This window comes from Pseudophryne corroboree, chromosome 4 (genome assembly GCF_028390025.1).
Source record: "Pseudophryne corroboree isolate aPseCor3 chromosome 4, aPseCor3.hap2, whole genome shotgun sequence".
NCBI classification, from domain to species: domain Eukaryota; kingdom Metazoa; phylum Chordata; class Amphibia; order Anura; family Myobatrachidae; genus Pseudophryne; species Pseudophryne corroboree.
In genome coordinates this window covers 131,820,070-131,841,368 of record NC_086447.1, presented here as the reverse complement: position 1 = coordinate 131,841,368, position 21,299 = coordinate 131,820,070, and the positions used below count along the sequence as shown (strand labels likewise).

Genomic DNA, 21,299 nt, shown 5'->3' with positions numbered 1-21,299 from the left:
CCACGGATGCCAGTCTGAGAGGCTGGGGAGCGGTCACACAGGGAAGAAACTTCCAGGGAGTATGGTCAAACCTGGAGATGTCTCTTCACATAAATATACTGGAGCTAAGAGCGATTTACAATGCTCTAAGCCTGGCAAAACCCCTGCTTCAGGGTCAGCCGGTGTTGATCCAGTCGGACAACATCACGGCAGTCGCCCACGTAAACAGACAGGGCGGCACAAGAAGCAGGAGAGCAATGGCAGAAGCTGCAAGGATTCTTCGCTGGGCGGAAGATCATGTGATAGCACTGTCAGCAGTGTTCATTCCGGGAGTGGACAACTGGGAAGCAGACTTCCTCAGCAGACACGATCTACACCCGGGAGAGTGGGGACTTCATCCAGAAGTCTTCCACATGATTGTGAACCGTTGGGAAAAACCAAAGGTGGACATGATGGCGTCTCGCCTCAACAAAAAACTGGACAGGTATTGCGCCAGGTCAAGAGACCCTCAGGCAATAGCTGTGGACGCTCTGGTAACGCCGTGGGTGTTCCAGTCAGTGTATGTGTTTCCTACGGCAAAGGGGAGTAAGAACGATACTCGTGGCTCCGGATTGGCCAAGAAGAACTTGGTACCCGGAACTTCAGGAGATGCTCACGGAAGATCCGTGGCCTCTACCTCTAAGACGGGACCTGCTTCAGCAGGGACCGTGTCTATTCCAAGACTTACCGCGGCTGCGTTTGACGGCATGGCGGTTGAACGCCGAATTCTAAGGGAAAAAGGCATTCCGGAAGAGGTCATTCCTACACTGGTAAAAGCCAGGAAGGAGGTGACTGCACAACATTATCACCGCATTTGGAGAAAATATGTTGCGTGGTGTGAGGCCAGGAAGGCCCCCACGGAGGAATTTCAATTGGGTCGATTCCTACATTTCCTGCAAACAGGATTGTCTATGGGCCTCAAGTTGGGGTCCATTAAGGTTCAAATTTCGGCCCTGTCGATTTTCTTCCAGAAAGAATTGGCTTCAGTTCCTGAAGTCCAGACTTTTGTAAAAGGAGTACTACATATACAGCCCCCGGTTGTGCCCCCAGTGGCTCCGTGGGACCTTAATGTAGTTTTGGATTTTCTCAAATCCCATTGGTTTGAGCCACTCAAATCGGCGGATTTGAAATATCTTACATGGAAAGTAACCATGCTACTGGCCCTGGCTTCAGCCAGGAGAGTGTCAGAATTGGCGGCTTTATCGTATAAAAGCCCATATCTGATTTTCCATTCGGACAGGGCAGAACTGCGGACGCGTCCTCATTTTCTGCCTAAGGTGGTGTCAGCGTTTCACCTGAACCAGCCTATTGTGGTGCCTGCGGCTACTAGCGATTTGGAGGATTCCAAGTTGCTGGACGTTGTCAGGGCATTGAAAATATATATTTCAAGGACGGCTGGAGTCAGAAAATCTGACTCGCTGTTTATACTGTATGCACCCAACAAGCTGGGTGCTCCTGCTTCTAAGCAGACGATTGCTCGTTGGATTTGTAGCACAATTCAACTTGCACATTCTGTGGCAGGCCTGCCACAGCCTAAATCTGTCTAGGCCCATTCCACAAGGAAGGTGGGCTCATCCTGGGCGGCTGCCCGAGGGGTCTCGGCATTACAACTCTGCCGAGCAGCTACGTGGTCGGGGGAGAACACGTTTGTAAAATTCTACAAATTTGATACCCTGGCTAAAGAGGACCTGGAGTTCTCTCATTCGGTGCTGCAGAGTCATCCGCACTCTCCCGCCCGTTTGGGAGCTTTGGTATAATCCCCATGGTCCTGACGGAGTCCCCAGCATCCACTAGGACGTTAGAGAAAATAAGATTTTACTTACCGATAAATCTATTTCTCGTAGTCCGTAGTGGATGCTGGGCGCCCATCCCAAGTGCGGATTGTCTGCAATACTTGTACATAGTTATTGTTACAAAGAAATCGGGTTGTTATTGTTGTGAGCCGTCTGTTCAGAGGCTCCTACGTTGTCATACTGTTAACTGGGTTCAGATCACAAGTTGTACGGTGTGATTGGTGTGGCTGGTATGAGTCTTACCCGGGATTCAAAATCCTTCCTTATTGTGTACGCTCGTCCGGGCACAGTATCCTAACTGAGGCTTGGAGGAGGGTCATAGGGGGAGGAGCCAGTGCACACCACCTGATCCTAAAGCTTTATTTTTGTGCCCTGTCTCCTGCGGAGCTGCTAATCCCCATGGTCCTGACGGAGTCCCCAGCATCCACTACGGACTACGAGAAATAGATTTATCGGTAAGTAAAATCTTATTTTTTCCTCCATTGCTGAGTTTGTGGTTAAAGCTTTTTGTACCGCTTCCATTCCCTTAGAATGGGGGATACTAGAATATAATGCTTGAACATCTATAGTGATCCACACCATATCTGAGGACCAAACCAGATCTTTGACAATGTTTAATATAGACGCTGAATCTTTCAGATGCGATTTATTCAATAAGACCAAAGGCTGTAATTTTAGGTCTACATAATGTGATAAATTCGCAGTCAATGAGTCCACCCCTGCTACTATGGGTCTTCCGAGGGGGGTTATTTTTATTCTTGTGGACCTTTAGGGATATGGTAAAAAACCGGAATGATGGGGAATCTAACCAAAAGATAATTGTATTCCTCCATACAAATGCAACCATCTTTTAAACCTTTATTTAAAAGTAAGGACAGTTGTTCAAAAAACTCATCAGTAGGATTCCCATTAAGACTAACATATGTAGTATCATCCAGAAGTAACCTATTGGACTCATCCATATAGGTTTGAACATCCTGTATGACTACAGCGCCTCCTTTGTCAGCCTGTTTGATGATTGTTTTGTCATCCTGTTTCAACGATTTAATTGCTTGTTTTTCTTGGGGATTCAAATTTCCCGTATATCTGGAATTGGTTAGTTTGATATTACGAAAATCTTCTTTAACGGAGTCATAAAAGATGTCAATATGACTTCCTCGAGATTCTACGGGATAAAACCGCGAAGGTAAGGCCACCACTGGTTTAGGCTTTTTCGAGGGTGTGGTTTCAACACAGGGATTTTTTAGAAAATGACGCTGAACCGTAAGACTGCGTATGTATTTATTCAAGTCAATAAAGAGGTTAAACTTATCGAGGTCCTCATCCGGGGCAAATTTCAGACCCTTATCTAGAACCGAGAGTTCTGCTGTTGATAGTTCTTTTTGGGAATTGTTGATGACCCCTGTGCCTGAACGTTCTTCCTTTTTTTGGGGGACCTTTCGTCCACCTCTTGTTCCTCGTCTATGCCAAATCCTCTTTTTTTGGACTGAGGGGAATCTAGCCTCGTGTGGAGCTCTTCCTTCCACTGACGATGAGGAATATTGGGGCGTCTTCCCAATCTGTCCTCTAAAAAATGACGTCTGTCATTTTCCTCAGGAGTGGGGGATCTAAACACATCCGACTTTTCAGTAAACCTTTCCGATCTCCAATTGGGAGGGGCCCTATTTCGTGGATAGTTATACCTCCCCATATTTTCCTCTCTTTGATGTACAGAATCCCAATATTGGGAAGATTGTTTCCTAGGTCTAGGATACCATCTCCTTTTGATAATCATCTCTATGGGATTCGTACCGGGACCTCCTTTCTGTATCCCCCCCCCCCCCCTACGAGTATCCGGTCTGTACCACCTCCCAATAGGTTGATATTCAGCCTTTGGAGGATACCTCCTATTGCCCTTCTGTGTTCCTATCGGATGTGCATCATTGGCACGATTATAAATCTGCCCACTTGCATAATCCTTCTTGTCCCTTTGAATTTTTTTTTGTTTTCTTACAATGATATCTTTTTCAAGATTATCGATCTTGTATTGCAAATCTTTCATATCCCTTTTATACTCTTCACTTTCATCAAACTTAGTTATAAAAGTCTCAATCTTAACAATTTCCTCCTGTAGTTTAACCATTTCCGATTTACGCTCACTGATAATTAAGTTGATCAATTTCACTGAACATTCATCCAATACAGTGTTCCACTTTTTAAAAAAAGGCATATTGTCACCCCCAAATGTGGGCAGTTTAGAAATTCGTAACCCTCTTGGGATCCGACCCACCTCCAAATACTTCTCTAGTGTAACAAGGTCGTACCAGCCTCTCATTTCTTTGGAAGCCAAACTTTCCAAAGAATTGAGATAATTGTAATAATCGTCTTCCTCCTCCAATTCCACTACCTGCTCATCCTCCACAAATATATTCCTGGCTTTTTTGGACCTTTTGGTCCTATCTAAACCAATCGGCATTTCCCAGCCGCAATCTGGATGCTGACGAACAATTATACAAACACAAGAACGGTACCAAGTTGCGCTCGGGATATATAAGCAGCACCTCTAGAAGAATCCCTCGTCAGCAAGGATTCAGAAATATTATATACACAAAATCTGAGGGCGCTAATGACTTATTAATCTATTACAGACAGTCAAAATAATTGAAAAAATGTATTCATAAAACACAATGTTATCTCTATTTCATATTATCAAATAACATTATTACCATACAGGATGGATATAACATCAATAGATTTCAATATACACCAATTAGGTTTTTGATCCGATACAAAACCCAATTCAAATATAAACCAATTAGGTTTAATCAGATGTAGAACCCGACGCGTTTCGTCCCTTAGGACTTCCTCAGGGGTATTAGATCTGAATGAACAGAGAAAGTACAATGACTTAAAATCACAATACATAATTAAATGAACCCATCCAAACCCATTGGTTAGATACAACATATTAAAAATAATTTAGAACTAAAAAATATAATAACCAATTTTATAGTGCCAGTATATAGTGGAGATAGAGCAGGTGCCGTGGAATAAGTGATTATTTGATATACATACCAAAATAAGTCTGAGGCTAATAACTCCAGACGATATCCATATTTAGAAGATCAAGATAAGCCTACACCAATATTGGACCTATAGCGAAAATAATTGTTCATTGTATGTGGATATTTCTCAGAATTAATCACCCATGTGAAAAAGGTTTTAGACAATATACATACCTAACGGACTCATAGACTGAAACCAAAGTGACAATTCCTTTGACTATTATTTATAAAAATAGTCAAAAATGGTGAAGTAGGTCTATAAATTTATATCAGACCTACAATAAAAAGAATTATATTCAAGTAGGGAACCCACTTAGAGTTTGGACCACCATTGTGAAAATGAAGTGTTTTAATACATACCCATGTACTGTGTGTTTTTACGCAACACTGGATTGATAAAAACATTTTTTTTTTTTTTGTTGGCCTCAAATCATGCAGTTTGAGGGCCTAAAAACATTATAAATTCATAATTAAAATTCTGAATTCATAATATATAACAAATTACCATGTATCAAACAAAACCAATAGGTTGGATTCACAATATATACATAAATACAATCCATTTCTACCACATTAGTTCCCCTAATTATATAGAAATATTGAACCCTTAGAGCAGTATACTTACTTCAATGCTGCCACCTCTCTCAAAGTCCAGTGCATAACTGGAAGTGGTGTTATGTCCACTTATTTATACCCCCTAGACGGTGACCTCACTTTCTCTTACTGCAGATTGGTTGATAATATACTTCCTATAAACCTCTATTGAGGTGTCTATATAAAGGACCTCAATCTACCCACCGAGTGCTAAATGTACGCCATATGCTTACTGATGTGATATAAAGTATAGTGTTCACTGTGTAAGAAATGGTCTAATGGGCATTTTCTTCTCCATCTGAGGTTTAGGAACAAGAAGATCCGATCTCTCTCTAATAGAAGCTTTTTCTCTAGCTTCCTCAATAAAACGAGGATCATACCCTCTCTGTAGGAAACGATCAGCCAATATCTGGGATTGAGACCAATAATCACGTAAATGACTGCAATTGCATCTTACTCTTAAAAACTGTGAATATGGGACACTTTTTTTCCACGTAGGGTGGTGGCAACTTGAGAATGGAATGTAACTATTAGCGTCTACTGTCTTAAAATGGGTTTTAGACAATATATGTTCTCCTGGTGTGCCTTTCAACTCCAGGTCCAGATACTCAATCTGTTGAGGATCTTCTGAATGTGTAAAGCGGAGATTACTATCATTATCATTAATATATCGAATGAACTCAGGAATTAACCCTGGGTTCCCTTGCCATATGATCAAGATGTCGTCTATATAGCGTTTTTACAGTACTATGTTTTCCTCGAACTTTGAACCGTAGATGTAGCTCGTTTCCCAGGCAGCCATAAAAATTTGCGTACGAGGGGGCAAATTTTGTCCCCATCGCCGTCCCCTGGGTTTGCAAGTAAAACTTCCCATCATATTCGAAGAAGTTATGTTCTAATATGAATCTTATGCTATTCAAAAGAAACATAACTTCTTTTTCCTCCATTGCTGAGTTTGTGGTTAAAGCTTTTTGTACCGCTTCCATTCCCTTAGAATGGGGGATACTAGAATATAATGCTTGAACATCTATAGTGATCCACACCATATCTGAGGACCAAACCAGATCTTTGACAATGTTTAATATAGACGCTGAATCTTTCAGATGCGATTTATTCAATAAGACCAAAGGCTGTAATTTTAGGTCTACATAATGTGATAAATTCGCAGTCAATGAGTCCACCCCTGCTACTATGGGTCTTCCGGGGGGGTTATTTTTATTCTTGTGGACCTTAGGGATATGGTAAAAAACCGGAATGATGGGGAATCTAACCAAAAGATAATTGTATTCCTCCATACAAATGCAACCATCTTTTAAACCTTTATTTAAAAGTAAGGACAGTTGTTCAAAAAACTCATCAGTAGGATTCCCATTAAGACTAACATATGTAGTATCATCCAGAAGTAACCTATTGGACTCATCCATATAGGTTTGAACATCCTGTATGACTACAGCGCCTCCTTTGTCAGCCTGTTTGATGATTGTTTTGTCATCCTGTTTCAACGATTTAATTGCCCTGAGGAAGTCCTAAGGGACGAAACGCGTCGGGTTCTACATCTGATTAAACCTAATTGGTTTATATTTGAATTGGGTTTTGTATCTGATCAAAAACCTAATTGGTGTATATTGAAATCTATTGATGTTATATCCATCCTGTATGGTAATAATGTTATTTGATAATATGAAATAGAGATAACATTGTGTTTTATGAATAAATTTTTTACATTATTTTGACTGTCTGTAATAGATTAATAAGTCATTAGCGCCCTCAGATTTTGTGTGTGTGTATATATATATATATATATGTATGTGTGTATATATATATATATATATATATATATATATATATATATATATATATATATATGAAAAACGAGGCGGCACTCAAAGACTTTGAAAATGCAACAAACGTGTATTAGTGCTATCTACGTTTCGTCAGGATAACTGCACAAGTGAAAACAACAGGTTTAAATAGCAATCAACTTACCCCCCTTGCATGATTTCCCCACGCTCGTTCTCCCCTGGCCACGCCACTCGGGCATCCCGTCCGGCGTCACTGCTCGCACCAGCGGAACCGGAAGTGACGTCGCGGCTCCCTTCTGTGTGGCCATGGAGACGCTACAAACAAACCAAACGTGACATGTAGTAACAACAGTGTCTATAAACAAGCCTGCAACATGTAATCCGTTTTACAGTTATAAAGTGCACGATGCAATTACAGTATGAGCATATCAGCATAGTGATGAATATAAAAGTGCATGGTGCTTGTGAACAAAGATAAATATACTTTGAAAGTGCAACATTCATGGTTCTGTAAACACTAAAAAAATGATCAATAAACAATTCATGTGAACAATATGCTAAAAAAAATTCTTTAAAAGCAGACCGCAACAAGCCAGGATCTATACATATGATATCTAAAGTGAGTATAAAAATAGATACTTAATTTAAAGCCATGAACTGTCGAACTTATTTTCACCTCAACTGTCACGGGGAGGCTCCATGTACCCAAGTGTGCCTATGGGAACTCACCACTTTTACAAGAAATTAATGAGTCCTAAGTTATCATTAAGCCCACCCGGTTTAAGTGTATTGAGTCTATGTATCCACATAGACTCAAGCTGAAGCAATTTTTGCCCCTGTTGCCCCCGCGGGGAGACTCGGGGACATGGTCTATGATGCGATGTTTGAACGTGGCCATACTATGTCTATGTTCCACGAAATTTTTGGCTACCGGCTGTTCCCCATTGCCAGATGCCAACGCACTCCTTATGGCCAATCTATGTTGGGCCATCCTCACTTTAAATTGGCATTCAGTTTTACCGATATAGTAACGCCCACATGGACAAATAATAGCGTACACCACGAATTTAGAAGTGATGCTAAATTTTTCCCCGGAAAAGGGGTGTGAAATGCTATCACCAGGAGACATATGTGTGCATGTGGTACATCCAATACACTTGAAACAGCCATTTCTGCGGGACAAAAAATGTCTAGAAGGGGGTATCTTAAATTTGGCCATGTCAGTTTTAACTAACATGTCTTTGATGTTTCGGCCTCTGGTGTAACTAGGCATGACCCTCTTGTTCCGGAAGACCTTCAAATCCGGGTCTGTGGACACCATTGGCCACAGTTGTTTCAATTTCTTGGAGTTTTGTTCACTATACACACTAAATTCTTTGACCCACGGGATGACCTTAGTCGTATCACGTGCCAGGGTGGGTTTCAGTAACTCCTCCCTGTTTTTGGCTACAGCCTTCTGCCTAGCTGCTCTAAGAAGGTCACGGGGGCAGGGGCGGAATTACTGGCGGGGCAGGCAGTGCATTGCACTGGGGCCCCGCCGCACTCAAGGGCCCACAGCCGCCGGCCGGCATTACATGAATGAGTCACAATGACTCATTGTATCTCATGCCGCAGCCGCACACCAGCGCTCCCGTGACCCGCCGTCGGGTCTGCGTCCCGCGACTCCCGCCGCCCGCCCGTCGTAAGGAACGATCTGGCCACCCGCCAGGGCACTATGGGCAGCAGCCGCACTGCAGCACCAGACACGCTGCTGCGGCTGCCGCCTCTGTAACACACGAAGAGGGAGGAGGGTCCGTCCCTCCCTCCCTCATATACAAACAGGTCACCGTCTCACACACTCTCTTGTGACTGGCTGCTGCTGGAGGGAATGCTCTCTCCAGCACCTCCTCCTTCACTGCTGCAATATCATGTTATCAATCAGGAAAGCGAGGAGGGGCAGCTAACAGCTCCTCCCCCTTCCTGTTTATATCCCGCCCCTCCCTCGGCTTCCTCTCTCTCTCTCTCTCTCTGTATTTGGGCGCCGGGGATCTGACAAGCATCACGCCAAGATCTCGTGGCCGTCCCCGGCGCCCACTGTCATAATGGGAGGGACTGGGAGAGAGAGGGAAAGAGAGAGAGGAGCTGGAGCTGCTGCTGTTCATTCCCTATGTGCATGGTGAGTCTCCATTTGCTTTTATTGCTGTCTGCAGCAACCCCCTGGGGCTGGTAGGAATTATGGCCCTCATTCCGAGTTGTTCGCTCGCAAGGCGATTTTAGCAGAGTTGCTCACGCTAAGCCGCCGCCTACTGGGAGTGAATCTTAGCATCTTAAAATTGCGAACGAAGTAATCGCAATATTGCGATTACACACCTCGTAGCAGTTTCTGAGTAGCTCCACACTTACTCGGCATCTGCGATCAGTTCAGTGCTTGTCGTTCCTGGTTTGACGTCACAAACACACCCAGCGTTCGCCCAGACACTCCTCCGTTTCTCCGGCCACTCCTGCGTTTTTTCCGGAAACGGTAGCGTTTTTTCCCACACGCCCATAAAACGGCCTGTTTCCGCCCAGTAACACCCATTTCCTGTCAATCACACTACGATCGCCAGAACGATGAAAAAGCCGTGAGTAAAAATACTATCTTCATAGCAAAATTACTTGGCGCAGTCGCAGTGCGAACATTGCGCATGCGTACTAAGCAGAAAAACGCTGCGATGCGAAGAAAATTACCGAGCGAACGACTCGGAATGAGGGCCTATGTGTTTCAATTCTGTTGCATCACATGTGTAGAAAAACACACACAAAAAAAAAAAAAAATTGTATATATGTATATGTGTGTGTATGTATGTATATATATATTGTATGTATAATTTTTTTTTTATTTCTTATGAAAAAAATGTATATTTTTATATTGAGTTTCATCTCTTGCCTCTGTATCACCGATACCATGTGTTTTTCAGCCGATAAAGATGGCTTCTAATTTGATACTGCGTTAATTACCATCAATCATTAATCGCAATATCCGTCTGTTTTCACCTACCGAAGCGACATCGCAGCTTTTTGTATATCCCCCCCCCCACCCCCTGCCCTTGTCTGTTTCTATATTTTGCAGTTTTAAGTAGTTACACCACCACCACCTGTTAGGGGTCTCCCTTACTCCATTTCCGCCGTTATGTGTAAAAAGTGTATGCTGTCTGCCGTAATGTGTAAAAAGTGCACGCTGTCTGCCGTAATGTGTAAATAGTGCACGCTGTCTGCCGCTATGTGTAACGAGGGCACGCTGTCTGCCGTTATGTGTAAAAAGTGCACGCTGTCTGCCGTTATGTGTAAAAAGGGCACGCTGTCTGCCGTTATGTGTAAAAAGGGCACGCTGTCTGCCGTTATGTGTAAAAAGGGCACGCTGTCTGCCGTTATGTGTAAAAAGTGCACGCTGTCTGCCGTTATGTGTAAAAAGGGGGACGCTGTCTGCCGTTATGTGTAAAAAGGGGACGCTGTCTGCCGTTATGTGTAAAAAGGGGAATCTGTCCGCTGTAATGTATAAAAGGGTCTCTACCTGGTGTAGTGGTGCTACTGTGCGGCGTAATTTGAATAATGGAGACTACTGTGCACCGTTTTATGAATTGGTATTATTTTGTGGCCACACCCCTTCCCCACGAAGCCACGCCACTATGTATTTTTGCGCGCGACTACGGCGCGCACTGCCCATGGGGTGGACTTAGATGGGATGGGGGGCCCAAAGCATTTTGTCGCACCTGGGCCCACCGCTTGCTTGTTCCGCCACTGCACGGGGGTAACCTCTTTTGACAAACCTATGCTCCATTTCTTCCAATTGCGCATCTCTCACTGTATTGTTGTTATTAACTCTGCAGACCCTAAGGAATTGAGAGAATGGCAAACCCTGCAACGTGGATCTAGGGTGGAAACTGTCAAACCTCAGGATCGTGTTCCAATCTGATGGTTTTTTGTAAAGACTGGTTTCCACTTTCCCGTCTCTTAATTTGAGTTGGATGTCCAAAAAACAGATCTCGGTATTACTACTGTTCATGGTCAGTTTCACGGGACTGTCCGTTAGATTATGCGCTGTCACAAGATCAGATAAATCCTGCACATCGCCTCTCCAAAATAGTAGCAGATCATCTATATATCTATAATAGATATACAGTCTTTGGGCTATTTGAGGATTGGCAAAGAACAAGGCCCGCTCCACCTCCCACATGTATGCGTTGGCGAACGAGGGTGCCACGGCCGACCCCATGGCACACCCCGTGCGCTGCCTGTAGAAAACGCCGTCAAAGATGAAAAAGTTGTGTGACAAAGTGAACCGCAGTAATGACACAAAGAAATCTATGTCAGGACCTGTGTATGAACTATTACCCATGATCAACTGCCTCACCGCTTGCAGACACTGTTCGTGCGGTATGCAAGTATAGAGGCTGGTGACGTCTAATGTGGCCAATGTGACGTCATCTGGCACTTGGTCCAACAACAGCAATCTCTGTAGCAACATGCTAGAATCTTTCAAATGGGTGAAAGTACCCTGCACACAAGGTTGTAGATATGCGTCAAGATAAATTGCTAAAGGTTCACACAGAGAACCCCGGGCCGAGATGATAGGTCTCCCCGGGGGTCTCTGTGTGTCCTTATGAATCTTGGGAATGGTATAGAAAAGAGGAATGACTGGCCACTCTGGATCTCTCTGCAGCATTTGATACCGTGGACCATGGGCTTCTGATTGAGCGACTGATACATTTCTGTGGTCTGGATGGCACAGTCTTAAGCTGGTTCAAATAATTTCTCACAGGCAGGTCACAGAGAGTATCGTCTGGATTATACGCATCACCACCAGTGCCATTGCCATGTGGTGTCCCACAAGGTTCTATACTATCCCCCATGCTTTTTGTAGTATACATGCTCCCATTGGGCAAAATAATCAGGCGTCATGGCCTGGTCTACCACTGCTATGCAGATGATACACAACTGTACTTGTCCTTTGCTCCGGGCACTGATAACCCAATAGCAACCCTAAATTGCTGTCTAGCTGAACTACAGGAGTGGATGAGCGCCAGTTGGCTGCGACTGAACCCGGATAAAACAGAGGTTCTTATGATACGACCGCAACATCAAAGGACAAAACTGCAGCATAGCCAACCAACTGGACTTACACTCAGGGATTCAGAATGACAGACCAGTGATCGTGTGCGGAATCTTGGCGTTGTCCTGGATGGTGGCTTGACACTTAAACATCAGATATCAGCCACAATCAAATCCTCATTCTTTCACCTGAGGAACATAGCCAGAATCAAGCACTTAATTCCCTCAGATGATATGCCAAAAGTCATACATGCATTTGTATCATCTCGATTAGACTACTGTAATGCCCTCTACCTTGGTCTACCAGCTAAAGAATTGCAACGCTTACAGCTGGAGCAAAACACAGCTGCCAGGCTGTTAACCAACCAGCCCCGTTCTAGCCACATAACACCCATCCTCTACTCCATTCACTGGCTGCCTGTAAGATGGCGAATCATCTTCAAGATTGGCTTACTGAGTTTCAAAGCATTACATGACCAAGGCCCAAGGTACCTGAAACAGCTTCTGACCCCATACTGCCCCACTCGATTACTGCGATCTGTAGATGAAGGACTTTTAGCAGTACCTAGAATCTACCGTAATTCATCTGGGGGTCGAGCTTTTAGTCATGCGGCTCCGACTCTATGGAACTCACTTCCCCGCACAGTGCGAGAAGCCCCAACTATAGAATCCTTCAAAAGTAGACTCAAGACTTTCCTGTTTACTCAAGCATTTCCATAATGTCCCTTTTAGTATCTTCATGCTTCTGTATTTTATGAAAATGTACTTCATTATTTTCTGTACTATATCATGCTATGTATCTGTTAAGCGCCTTGAGTCCTATTGGAGAAAGAGCGCTATATAAATAAAATTATATATATATATTTATATGTGTGTATATATATATGTGTGTGTGTGTGTGTATGTATGTGTGTATATATATATGTGTGTGTGTGTGTGTGTATATATATGTGTATATATATATGTGTATATATATGTGTGTGTGTGTGTGTGTGTGTGTATATATATATATATATATATATATATATATATATGTGTGTGTGTATATATATACATATACATATACATACACACACACACACACACACACACACACACATATATATATATATATATATATATATATATATATATATATATATATATATATATACATATACAGGTTGAGTATCCCATATCCAAATATTCCGAAATACGGAATATTCCGAAATACGGACTTTTTTGAGTGAAAGTGAGATAGTGAAACCTTTGTTTTCTGATGGCTCAGTGTACACAAACTTTGTTTAATACACAATGTTATTAAAAATATTGTATTAAATTACCTTCAGGCTGTGTGTATAAGGTGTATATGAAACATAAATGAATTGTGTGAATGTAGACACACTTTGTTTAATGCACAAAGGTATAAAAAATATTGGCTAAAATTACCTTCAGGCTGTGTGTATATGGTGTATATGTAACATATATGCATTCTGTGCTTAGATTTAGGTCCCATCACCATGATATCTCATTATAGTATGCAATTATTCCAAAATACGGAAAAATCCCATATCCAAAATACCTCTGGTCCCAAGCATTTTGGATAAGGGAGACTCAACCTGTGTATATATATATATATATATATATCTATCCCTATGACATAAGGGATCTTTCACCAAGCGCTCATGAACCTTTTGTTGGGTGGTTTTATTTGTTCAATGACATTACTTACCATTCAGTTGAGATGTACCCCTGATGAAGTCTTGTAATAAGACGAAATGCGTTGGGTGATCCGTTTCCTGATGTCATTTCCGAATTTACACCAAAGAGAAACGAGGAGATTGTAGTGATATACCTGCATTTGCCCTCGAGGCCAAAATTTAAGTGCACTATATGTGAAACAATATACCACACTTTTGTTGTGTAATTACGGACATTGAACTTGCTACTGTGTTTTTATAAGCAGTGCTAAATAAATGTTATAATGGAACATGTTACTATTATATGTTTTAATGGGTGAGTTGTGAAACCAACTAAGGTGTTTTCCATACGATTGGGTGTTAACACAACCCTCTGGCGCCAGTTCATCTATTGTTACACGTTCTTTACACATTAGTTCCTCCTAAAAAGGAACTTAGCTGAATCAGGCTGCATTTATGAGAATCTTGAGAGTAGTGGTTTATAGATATATAGATCTAGAGAGAGAGATAAGTTTGTGGATAGTGGTAGTTATATATAAATCTTGGAAATCCAATATTGAAATATGTATTATGCTTATGTTGCATTAAACACTACTTTGTTCTACACTTGTAGTTTCCACTTGGATCACTGTGGGGCTTTGCCATGGTTTCTGCAGAAGACGAGCTTTAAGGGCAGAACATTCATGACGCATGCGACCAAGGCTATTTACCGATGGCTGCTCTCAGATTACGTCAAAGTCAGGTAAACCTTTTTGTATTTCCTTGCAAATAATGAACGCGGTGCCTTAGTGACTATATGTATGTGTGTATGTATATGTGTATGTGTGTGTGTATGTATATATATATATATATATATATATATAAATATATAAAATATATAGCAGAATGTCCGGCGTCACTCACGGCAAATAACCAAACAACACTCAGCTCTGTGGCCAACGTTTCAATGTTATTTCATCAACATTTTCGTCAGGGGAGACGGAAATGTTGATGAAATAAAACTGAAACGTTGGCCACAGAGCTGAGTGTTGTTTGCTTATTTGCCGTGAGTGACGCCGGACATTCTGCTGTGTTTGGGGAGCTGCTTGCTTCTTACGGAGGGTACCGGCATTTCTATTTGTGCTATCCACGCCGGGAAGGAGTGTCGCTGGACTGTATTTGTGTGTATGTGTATATGTATGTATGTATGTATGTATGTATGTGTGTGTATATATAACCACACACAAGTGTATTAAAGGAATTATCTCAGAGGTGAGTGACGCTGCTCGGCCTTACAGTTTTATCCTGTGGGTGCTAGTTTTATGTTCCTAGTCTGTCATAGTGCATCTGCATTCAGCAGCTTTGTAAGAAATAACCTAGCAGTGACGTGCGGTGGGGTGAGGCAGAGCCTTTCCTGACATACTAACATTTGCACCAGAGTTCTGACTGTATAAAGTATATGAAAAATACAACAGAATATATTAGTAATATCTTCTTTGTATTACTCTAATCATTTTAATAGTCAAAACTCTGGAGTCTGTCCCCCCCCCCCCCCCCCCCCCCCTCCATATCTTTTCTGCACATTTCTGATCAAAACTCCCCAAATTTCCAGGAGTTTATACTGCTGCGCCTGTGTATAATGGCCACATGTATATACTGCTGCGCCTGTGTATAATGGCCACATGTATATACTGCTGCGCCTGTGTATAATGGCCACATGTATATACTGCTGCGCCTGTGTATAATGGCCACATGTATATACTGCTGCACCTGTGTATAATGCCCACAAGTATATACTGCTGCACCTGTGTATAATGGCCACATGTACTCTTTGGCTCATTGTGTGTAATTCTGGCTCTGGTTCTAGCCAGTGACTCCTCAGCCATTTACCTCACCACACGTCCCTGCCTAAAACCATCATAGAACATTTATAATTGATTTATATGATGGGTCTCTCGCAGCGCTGTCGCTATAGTAGATAAGTATTAGAAGACAACAATTCAAAAAGTTATTATTTTTAACTGTTTTTCGAGTATATTTTTTATGTAGGATTGAATGGTTGAAGCATCAAGCAATTAATAGACTGGCCCAGTGGAGCTGTTGTCCATAGGAACCAATCAGCCTGGAGGTAGCATTTATAAAGTACATTATATAAAATGATAGGTAGCAGCTGATTGGTTGCTTTGGACAACTTTCCCACTGGATGACCCACAATTTAACATGAAAGGGAAACACAACTGTTTTTGCCCCCAGAACACCAGTGACGTCCTATAGAAAGATCTGCATCATGTATATTCTATATAGTGATGTGTTTGGTAATAGAAATAAAGCAGCTATGTTACATTAAGTGTAAATGAAATGAAGAATATCTTTGCATGTGATGATAGCTCCAGTTCTCCCTATAATGTGTAATCCTCACTTTTCAGGACAAATGAAGACGTAATACGTTACGTATATTCTATTGTGTTTTCTCCTTGCCTGTAGTAATATCTCTGCAGATGACATGCTGTATACGGAGACTGACTTAGAAGAAAGTATGGATAAAATTGAGACCATTAATTTCCATGAAGTGAAAGAAGTGGCCGGAATCAAGTTCTGGTGTTACCACGCCGGGCACGTGTTGGGTGCTGCCATGTTTATGATTGAGATTGCGGGCGTCAAAGTACGTTCTCATCGACTCTTTAATTTATTTTTATTACTTTATAGCAAAACTAAATCCTGCATAGTTAGAAGGAGCCAAATGTAAAGGAGAAATTTAGCCACCATGCTGCTTCTGGTCTAATAACTTCAAATTGTTAATTATACCGTGTGACTCCTTTCTGGTCATACTCCTATCTATTGTATATCACACTGTAGATCAGATCTGCTAACCATTCTATATCATGATATGAAAGGCTGACTCCTTGAACAAGTCTTCAGCCATTGGGTTAGACCATGCAGAGCATATATTCACCTAGTCCTCCTGTTTTCCAGCTGCTGTACACCGGTGATTTCTCCAGACAGGAAGACCGACATCTGATGGCAGCAGAGATCCCGAATATTAAGCCCGATATTCTCATTATTGTAATGCTCACTTTATTTCATTTATTCGGTGTTGGGTTTTGTTTTTGTAAATCCTTTTCCCAGTGTCTTATCAGTTTCCAGATTGGATGGTTAGATGGCTAACAGATGAAAGCAAGGCTAAAGAATTGGGTACTAGGGGAGGAAGGGCTATAGAGCATGTTGTATCTTAGTGACGTAGATGTGAGATAAGAGCCTTTACCAGCATTCGGATATGGACATGATGGTGACATTTTGGAGATGTGTGATTAATATGATGTTTTTGGTTATGCATGTGTACATACAGCCTGTGTGTCTGCTCTTTGTGGCCTGTAGGAATCTACGTATGGCACACACATTCACGAGAAGCGGGAGGAGAGGGAGGCGCGATTCTGCAACACCGTACATGACATTGTTAATAGGGGAGGAAGAGGCCTCATCCCCGTGTTTGCCCTTGGACGAGCGCAGGAACTTTTGTTGATCTTAGGTGAGCGTTTATCGTTATCTATCCAAATCTGTCACATAAACCGAATGATGTTACCACAACTGGTAGACACAGTATATTAATATTAGCAATCCATCATTGGGGATTGTTGAGGAGACCCTGAGTCCTAGTGACTACATTGTGCATTCTCCTCCTGCAGATGAATACTGGCAGAACCACCCAGAGCTGCATGATATTCCCATATACTATGCCTCCTCCTTGGCTAAGAAATGTATGGCTGTGTACCAGACCTATGTCAATGCCATGAATGACAAAATCCGCAAGCAGATAAACATCAACAACCCTTTCGTCTTCAAGCACATCAGCAACCTGAAGGTATGGTTTGTCTGTGCGTGATATACTGCCATTAGTATTTATTAAGTGGCACGCAGTCACCTTTTCTTCATTGCATCTGCTGCAGAAGTTGCTTGTTCCTTCAAGAGCAGGTAAAGCCGCTATTTGACACTAAATAATAGAGCAAAATCTGAATGGCCAAACTGAATAATATACAAGCAATAACTGCAAATACTTTGTGCATGGCTACAGTGCTGTCTTCCTCTGTTCTGCGGCAGGAAGCCTCAGTCGGAGGTAGGAGGTGACAGCTTTACAGGCTGGCTGTGCCAAAGTGCATTTAGTCATACACAGGGACAACCAGGGATGTCACAGTAATTCTCATAGCTGCAGTGTCACTTATTTGACCTGTATGGTACCCTGGAAGCACACAGTTCTAATGCTGTGGGCGGAACTTTCGCTGTCTGTAATGGAGTGTAGATGTAATACTCAACTACAGAGCTACAGTGGGAACCAGGCTAATGCCATGCAGTGTGTTCAGCCTTCATGGTTCAGATCTGAGTTCAGTGGTCCTTCTAATTTGCATTTGGCACATGTTTATGTGGGGGATCTCATGAAATCCTGGCTTTGTTTCAGAGCATGGATCACTTTGATGACATTGGACCCAGTGTGGTTATGGCCTCCCCCGGTATGATGCAGAGCGGTCTGTCCAGGGAGCTGTTTGAGAGCTGGTGCACAGACAAGAGGAACGGAGTGATTATTGCCGGCTACTGCGTGGAGGGGACACTGGCAAAAGTAAGGAGACTAACCCACAGACCACTTGTGCCCTATGGAGAAAGAATGTTTGGCATGGGACAGTATGTGTCCTCCTTCCAGTTTCTAAGAAGCCCATGAGTCTTCAGTCCTCCATATCTGGAACATCCTTATTGTACATGTTCAGTTTTCTATTTATAAATCGGCGCAATAATGCCTCCGTGTGGTAGTGGAGCTCTGGAAACTGGTCTGATGAGCCCATATTGAAGCTGCATTAACCATAAAAGCAATGTATATTATTTTCTCTGATACATGGTCTTCCACTGTTGCTGTGTTGGCTTTGCAGTGCAAGAGGACCTAGGAAAAGCAGTATGCAGCTCATGTTCTATGTTACCGCTTCTCTCCCCCAGCACATAATGTCGGAGCCGGAGGAGATTACCACCATGTCTGGCCAGAAGCTCCCTCTGAAAATGTCCGTGGATTACATTTCCTTCTCTGCGCACACAGATTACCAGCAGACCAGCGAGTTCATCAGGGCCCTGAAACCCCCCCACGTGGTGAGCCCCAGTTACAGAATGTTCTCATCATGTAATCTTTCTGTATGTGTTACATTACCTAGCCAGTGACGTCCCACACCGACTGACATGCGATTTCCGCAGATACTGGTGCACGGCGAGCAGAATGAAATGGCGCGGCTTAAAGCCGCTCTCATCCGAGAATATGAGGACAACGAGGAAGTTGATATTGAAGTTCACAACCCCAGGAACACAGAGGCAGTGACTCTAAACTTCAGAGGAGAGAAACTGGCTAAGGTAAGAAATCTGGTTCTGAGAGTCAAGACCCCTCAAAGTGGAGCAAACACCAGACGTTATGTGGGAGTCTATTTACATATGGGATCATTCTTTGTGTTTGTTGCAGTGAATTACATCCATTTTACGCACCTGAGTTCACTAGACTGCAGGCTGCTATGGTGATTCCAGTGGCTGGTTCTGTTCTGAGCCTCCAGACATATCCTCTGTTAATGGCTATGTTGTCACTGTGATGTGACTTTGTTTATGGAGTTTGAAATGAAAAATACAAGAATAACAGGAGCAGAACACAAGACGAGCATTCATGGGTTGGCTGGTTCCAATCCATGCTCAACCTCAAAGAAAGGGATTTAATCGTAGTACAGATGGCGGGATTCCCAAAGCCACTCTTAAGGGGGTACACATTGGGGGGTCATTCAGAGTTGATCGCTATTAAAAAATGTTTGCAGCGATTAAGTGAAAAAGCGGCACTTCTGCGCATGCGTATGCGGCGCAGTGCGCAGGCGCGATGTACTTTCACAACTGGCAATGCATTTTTACACAAGGTCTAGCGACGCTTTCCAATCGCAATGGCAGCCGCAGAGTGATTGACAGGAAAGGGGTGTTTCTGGGTGTCAACTGACCGTTTTTAGGGAGTGTCTCGAAAAAACGCAGGCGTGTCCCTGGAAAAATGCAGGCGTGGCTGACCGAATGCAGGGCGTGTTTGTGATGCCAAATCCGGAACTGAGTGGTTTGAAGAGGCCGCAAGCGCTGAGTAGGTCTGGAGCTACTCTAAAACTGCACAATTTTTTTTCGTATCCGCTCTGCGATCCTTTCATTCGCACTTCTGCTAAGCAAAATACACTCCCAGAGGGCGGAGGCATAGCGTTTGCACGACTGCTAAAAACTGCTAGCGAGCGATCAACTCGGAATGACCCCCATGGAACGATATTTACTTAATTTCTAAGCAATCTGACTAGATTCCTCCCCCTCCCTCGCTCAGCACGCAGTGCACACTGCTGTGTGCTGAGCTTGAGAGATGTGTGCTGAGCAATCTGCTAGATTGCTCGGCACACATCTCCGGGACAAATCTACCAGTGTGTGCGAGGCTTAAATGGGAGGGGAGGAATGCCTACAAACAGCAGGCTGCCCCAAGGAGGTGCCAATGATACCTAATAAAACCTAGAAAAAGTGTAGATGGTCGTTCTTGTGACAAGTTCTGCTTATGGCCCGTGACGCACTGTTCAGGACGACCTATTCACCCTGAATGAGTTGCGCCAGGATATCAGAAGAAGTCAGTCATTTTCACGGCTTAAGCCTAGAATAAAGTGATGCCTCCTAAGGAATGTCAGAGGATGGGGGAGGACACAAGGACAGTATCACCAACTCCTGGTGTACAGGATATCTGGAAACTAACTCCAGAAAAAGGTTTGGGGCTGTACATAGCACCATCTTATCCTCCCAAAACATAGGTTATCAAACTCTGTCCTCAGGACCCCAAACAGTTAATGTTTCCCAGGTCTCCTCACACAATCCCAAGTGAAATCCAAAGGTGATCCACCTGTGAATCTGTTTAAGGTGTCAGTAATGAGTACCCGTGTGCACCTACTGGTTGATATGGAAAATGTGAACTGCTTGGGATCCTATGGACCGGGTTTGAGAACCACTGCCCTAAAACATGAGAAAAGAACGGTTAATGTAACAGAGCTGAAAGAATCTGAGATACACCTTGTTGAGGCAATGGCCAGGAGAAGAAATACTGTTCAGGTGATGAATCAAAGCGATCACAATAAAATGATATGTACATTCTTTTATTTTATTAAATCCCCTTTTCTATGTTGGGCTAGTGTAAGAGGAGCAGGGGGATCAGTAGGTTGGTAAGAAGAGGAGAAGTGTCCATTGTCTTCCAATGTTCGGCCTGCTAGGGGTGGTATATAACCCACCGGTTTGCAGCCTCAGACACAGGGA

At 43.0% G+C, this 21,299-nt stretch overlaps 1 protein-coding gene across 1 annotated transcript in view; it reads left to right on the top strand.

The window, feature by feature from the left end:
* Nucleotides 1-21,299, top strand: part of CPSF3 (cleavage and polyadenylation specific factor 3) — a 44,146-nt gene that overhangs the window by 10,759 nt on the left and 12,088 nt on the right. The window contains exons 4-11 of the mRNA XM_063915443.1: nucleotides 14,611-14,739; nucleotides 16,461-16,638; nucleotides 16,950-17,039; nucleotides 17,352-17,502; nucleotides 17,660-17,835; nucleotides 18,427-18,585; nucleotides 18,954-19,100; nucleotides 19,203-19,355. Coding sequence (XP_063771513.1) covers nucleotides 14,611-14,739; nucleotides 16,461-16,638; nucleotides 16,950-17,039; nucleotides 17,352-17,502; nucleotides 17,660-17,835; nucleotides 18,427-18,585; nucleotides 18,954-19,100; nucleotides 19,203-19,355 — 1,183 coding nt within the window. The remainder of the gene's footprint in view (nucleotides 1-14,610; nucleotides 14,740-16,460; nucleotides 16,639-16,949; nucleotides 17,040-17,351; nucleotides 17,503-17,659; nucleotides 17,836-18,426; nucleotides 18,586-18,953; nucleotides 19,101-19,202; nucleotides 19,356-21,299) is intronic.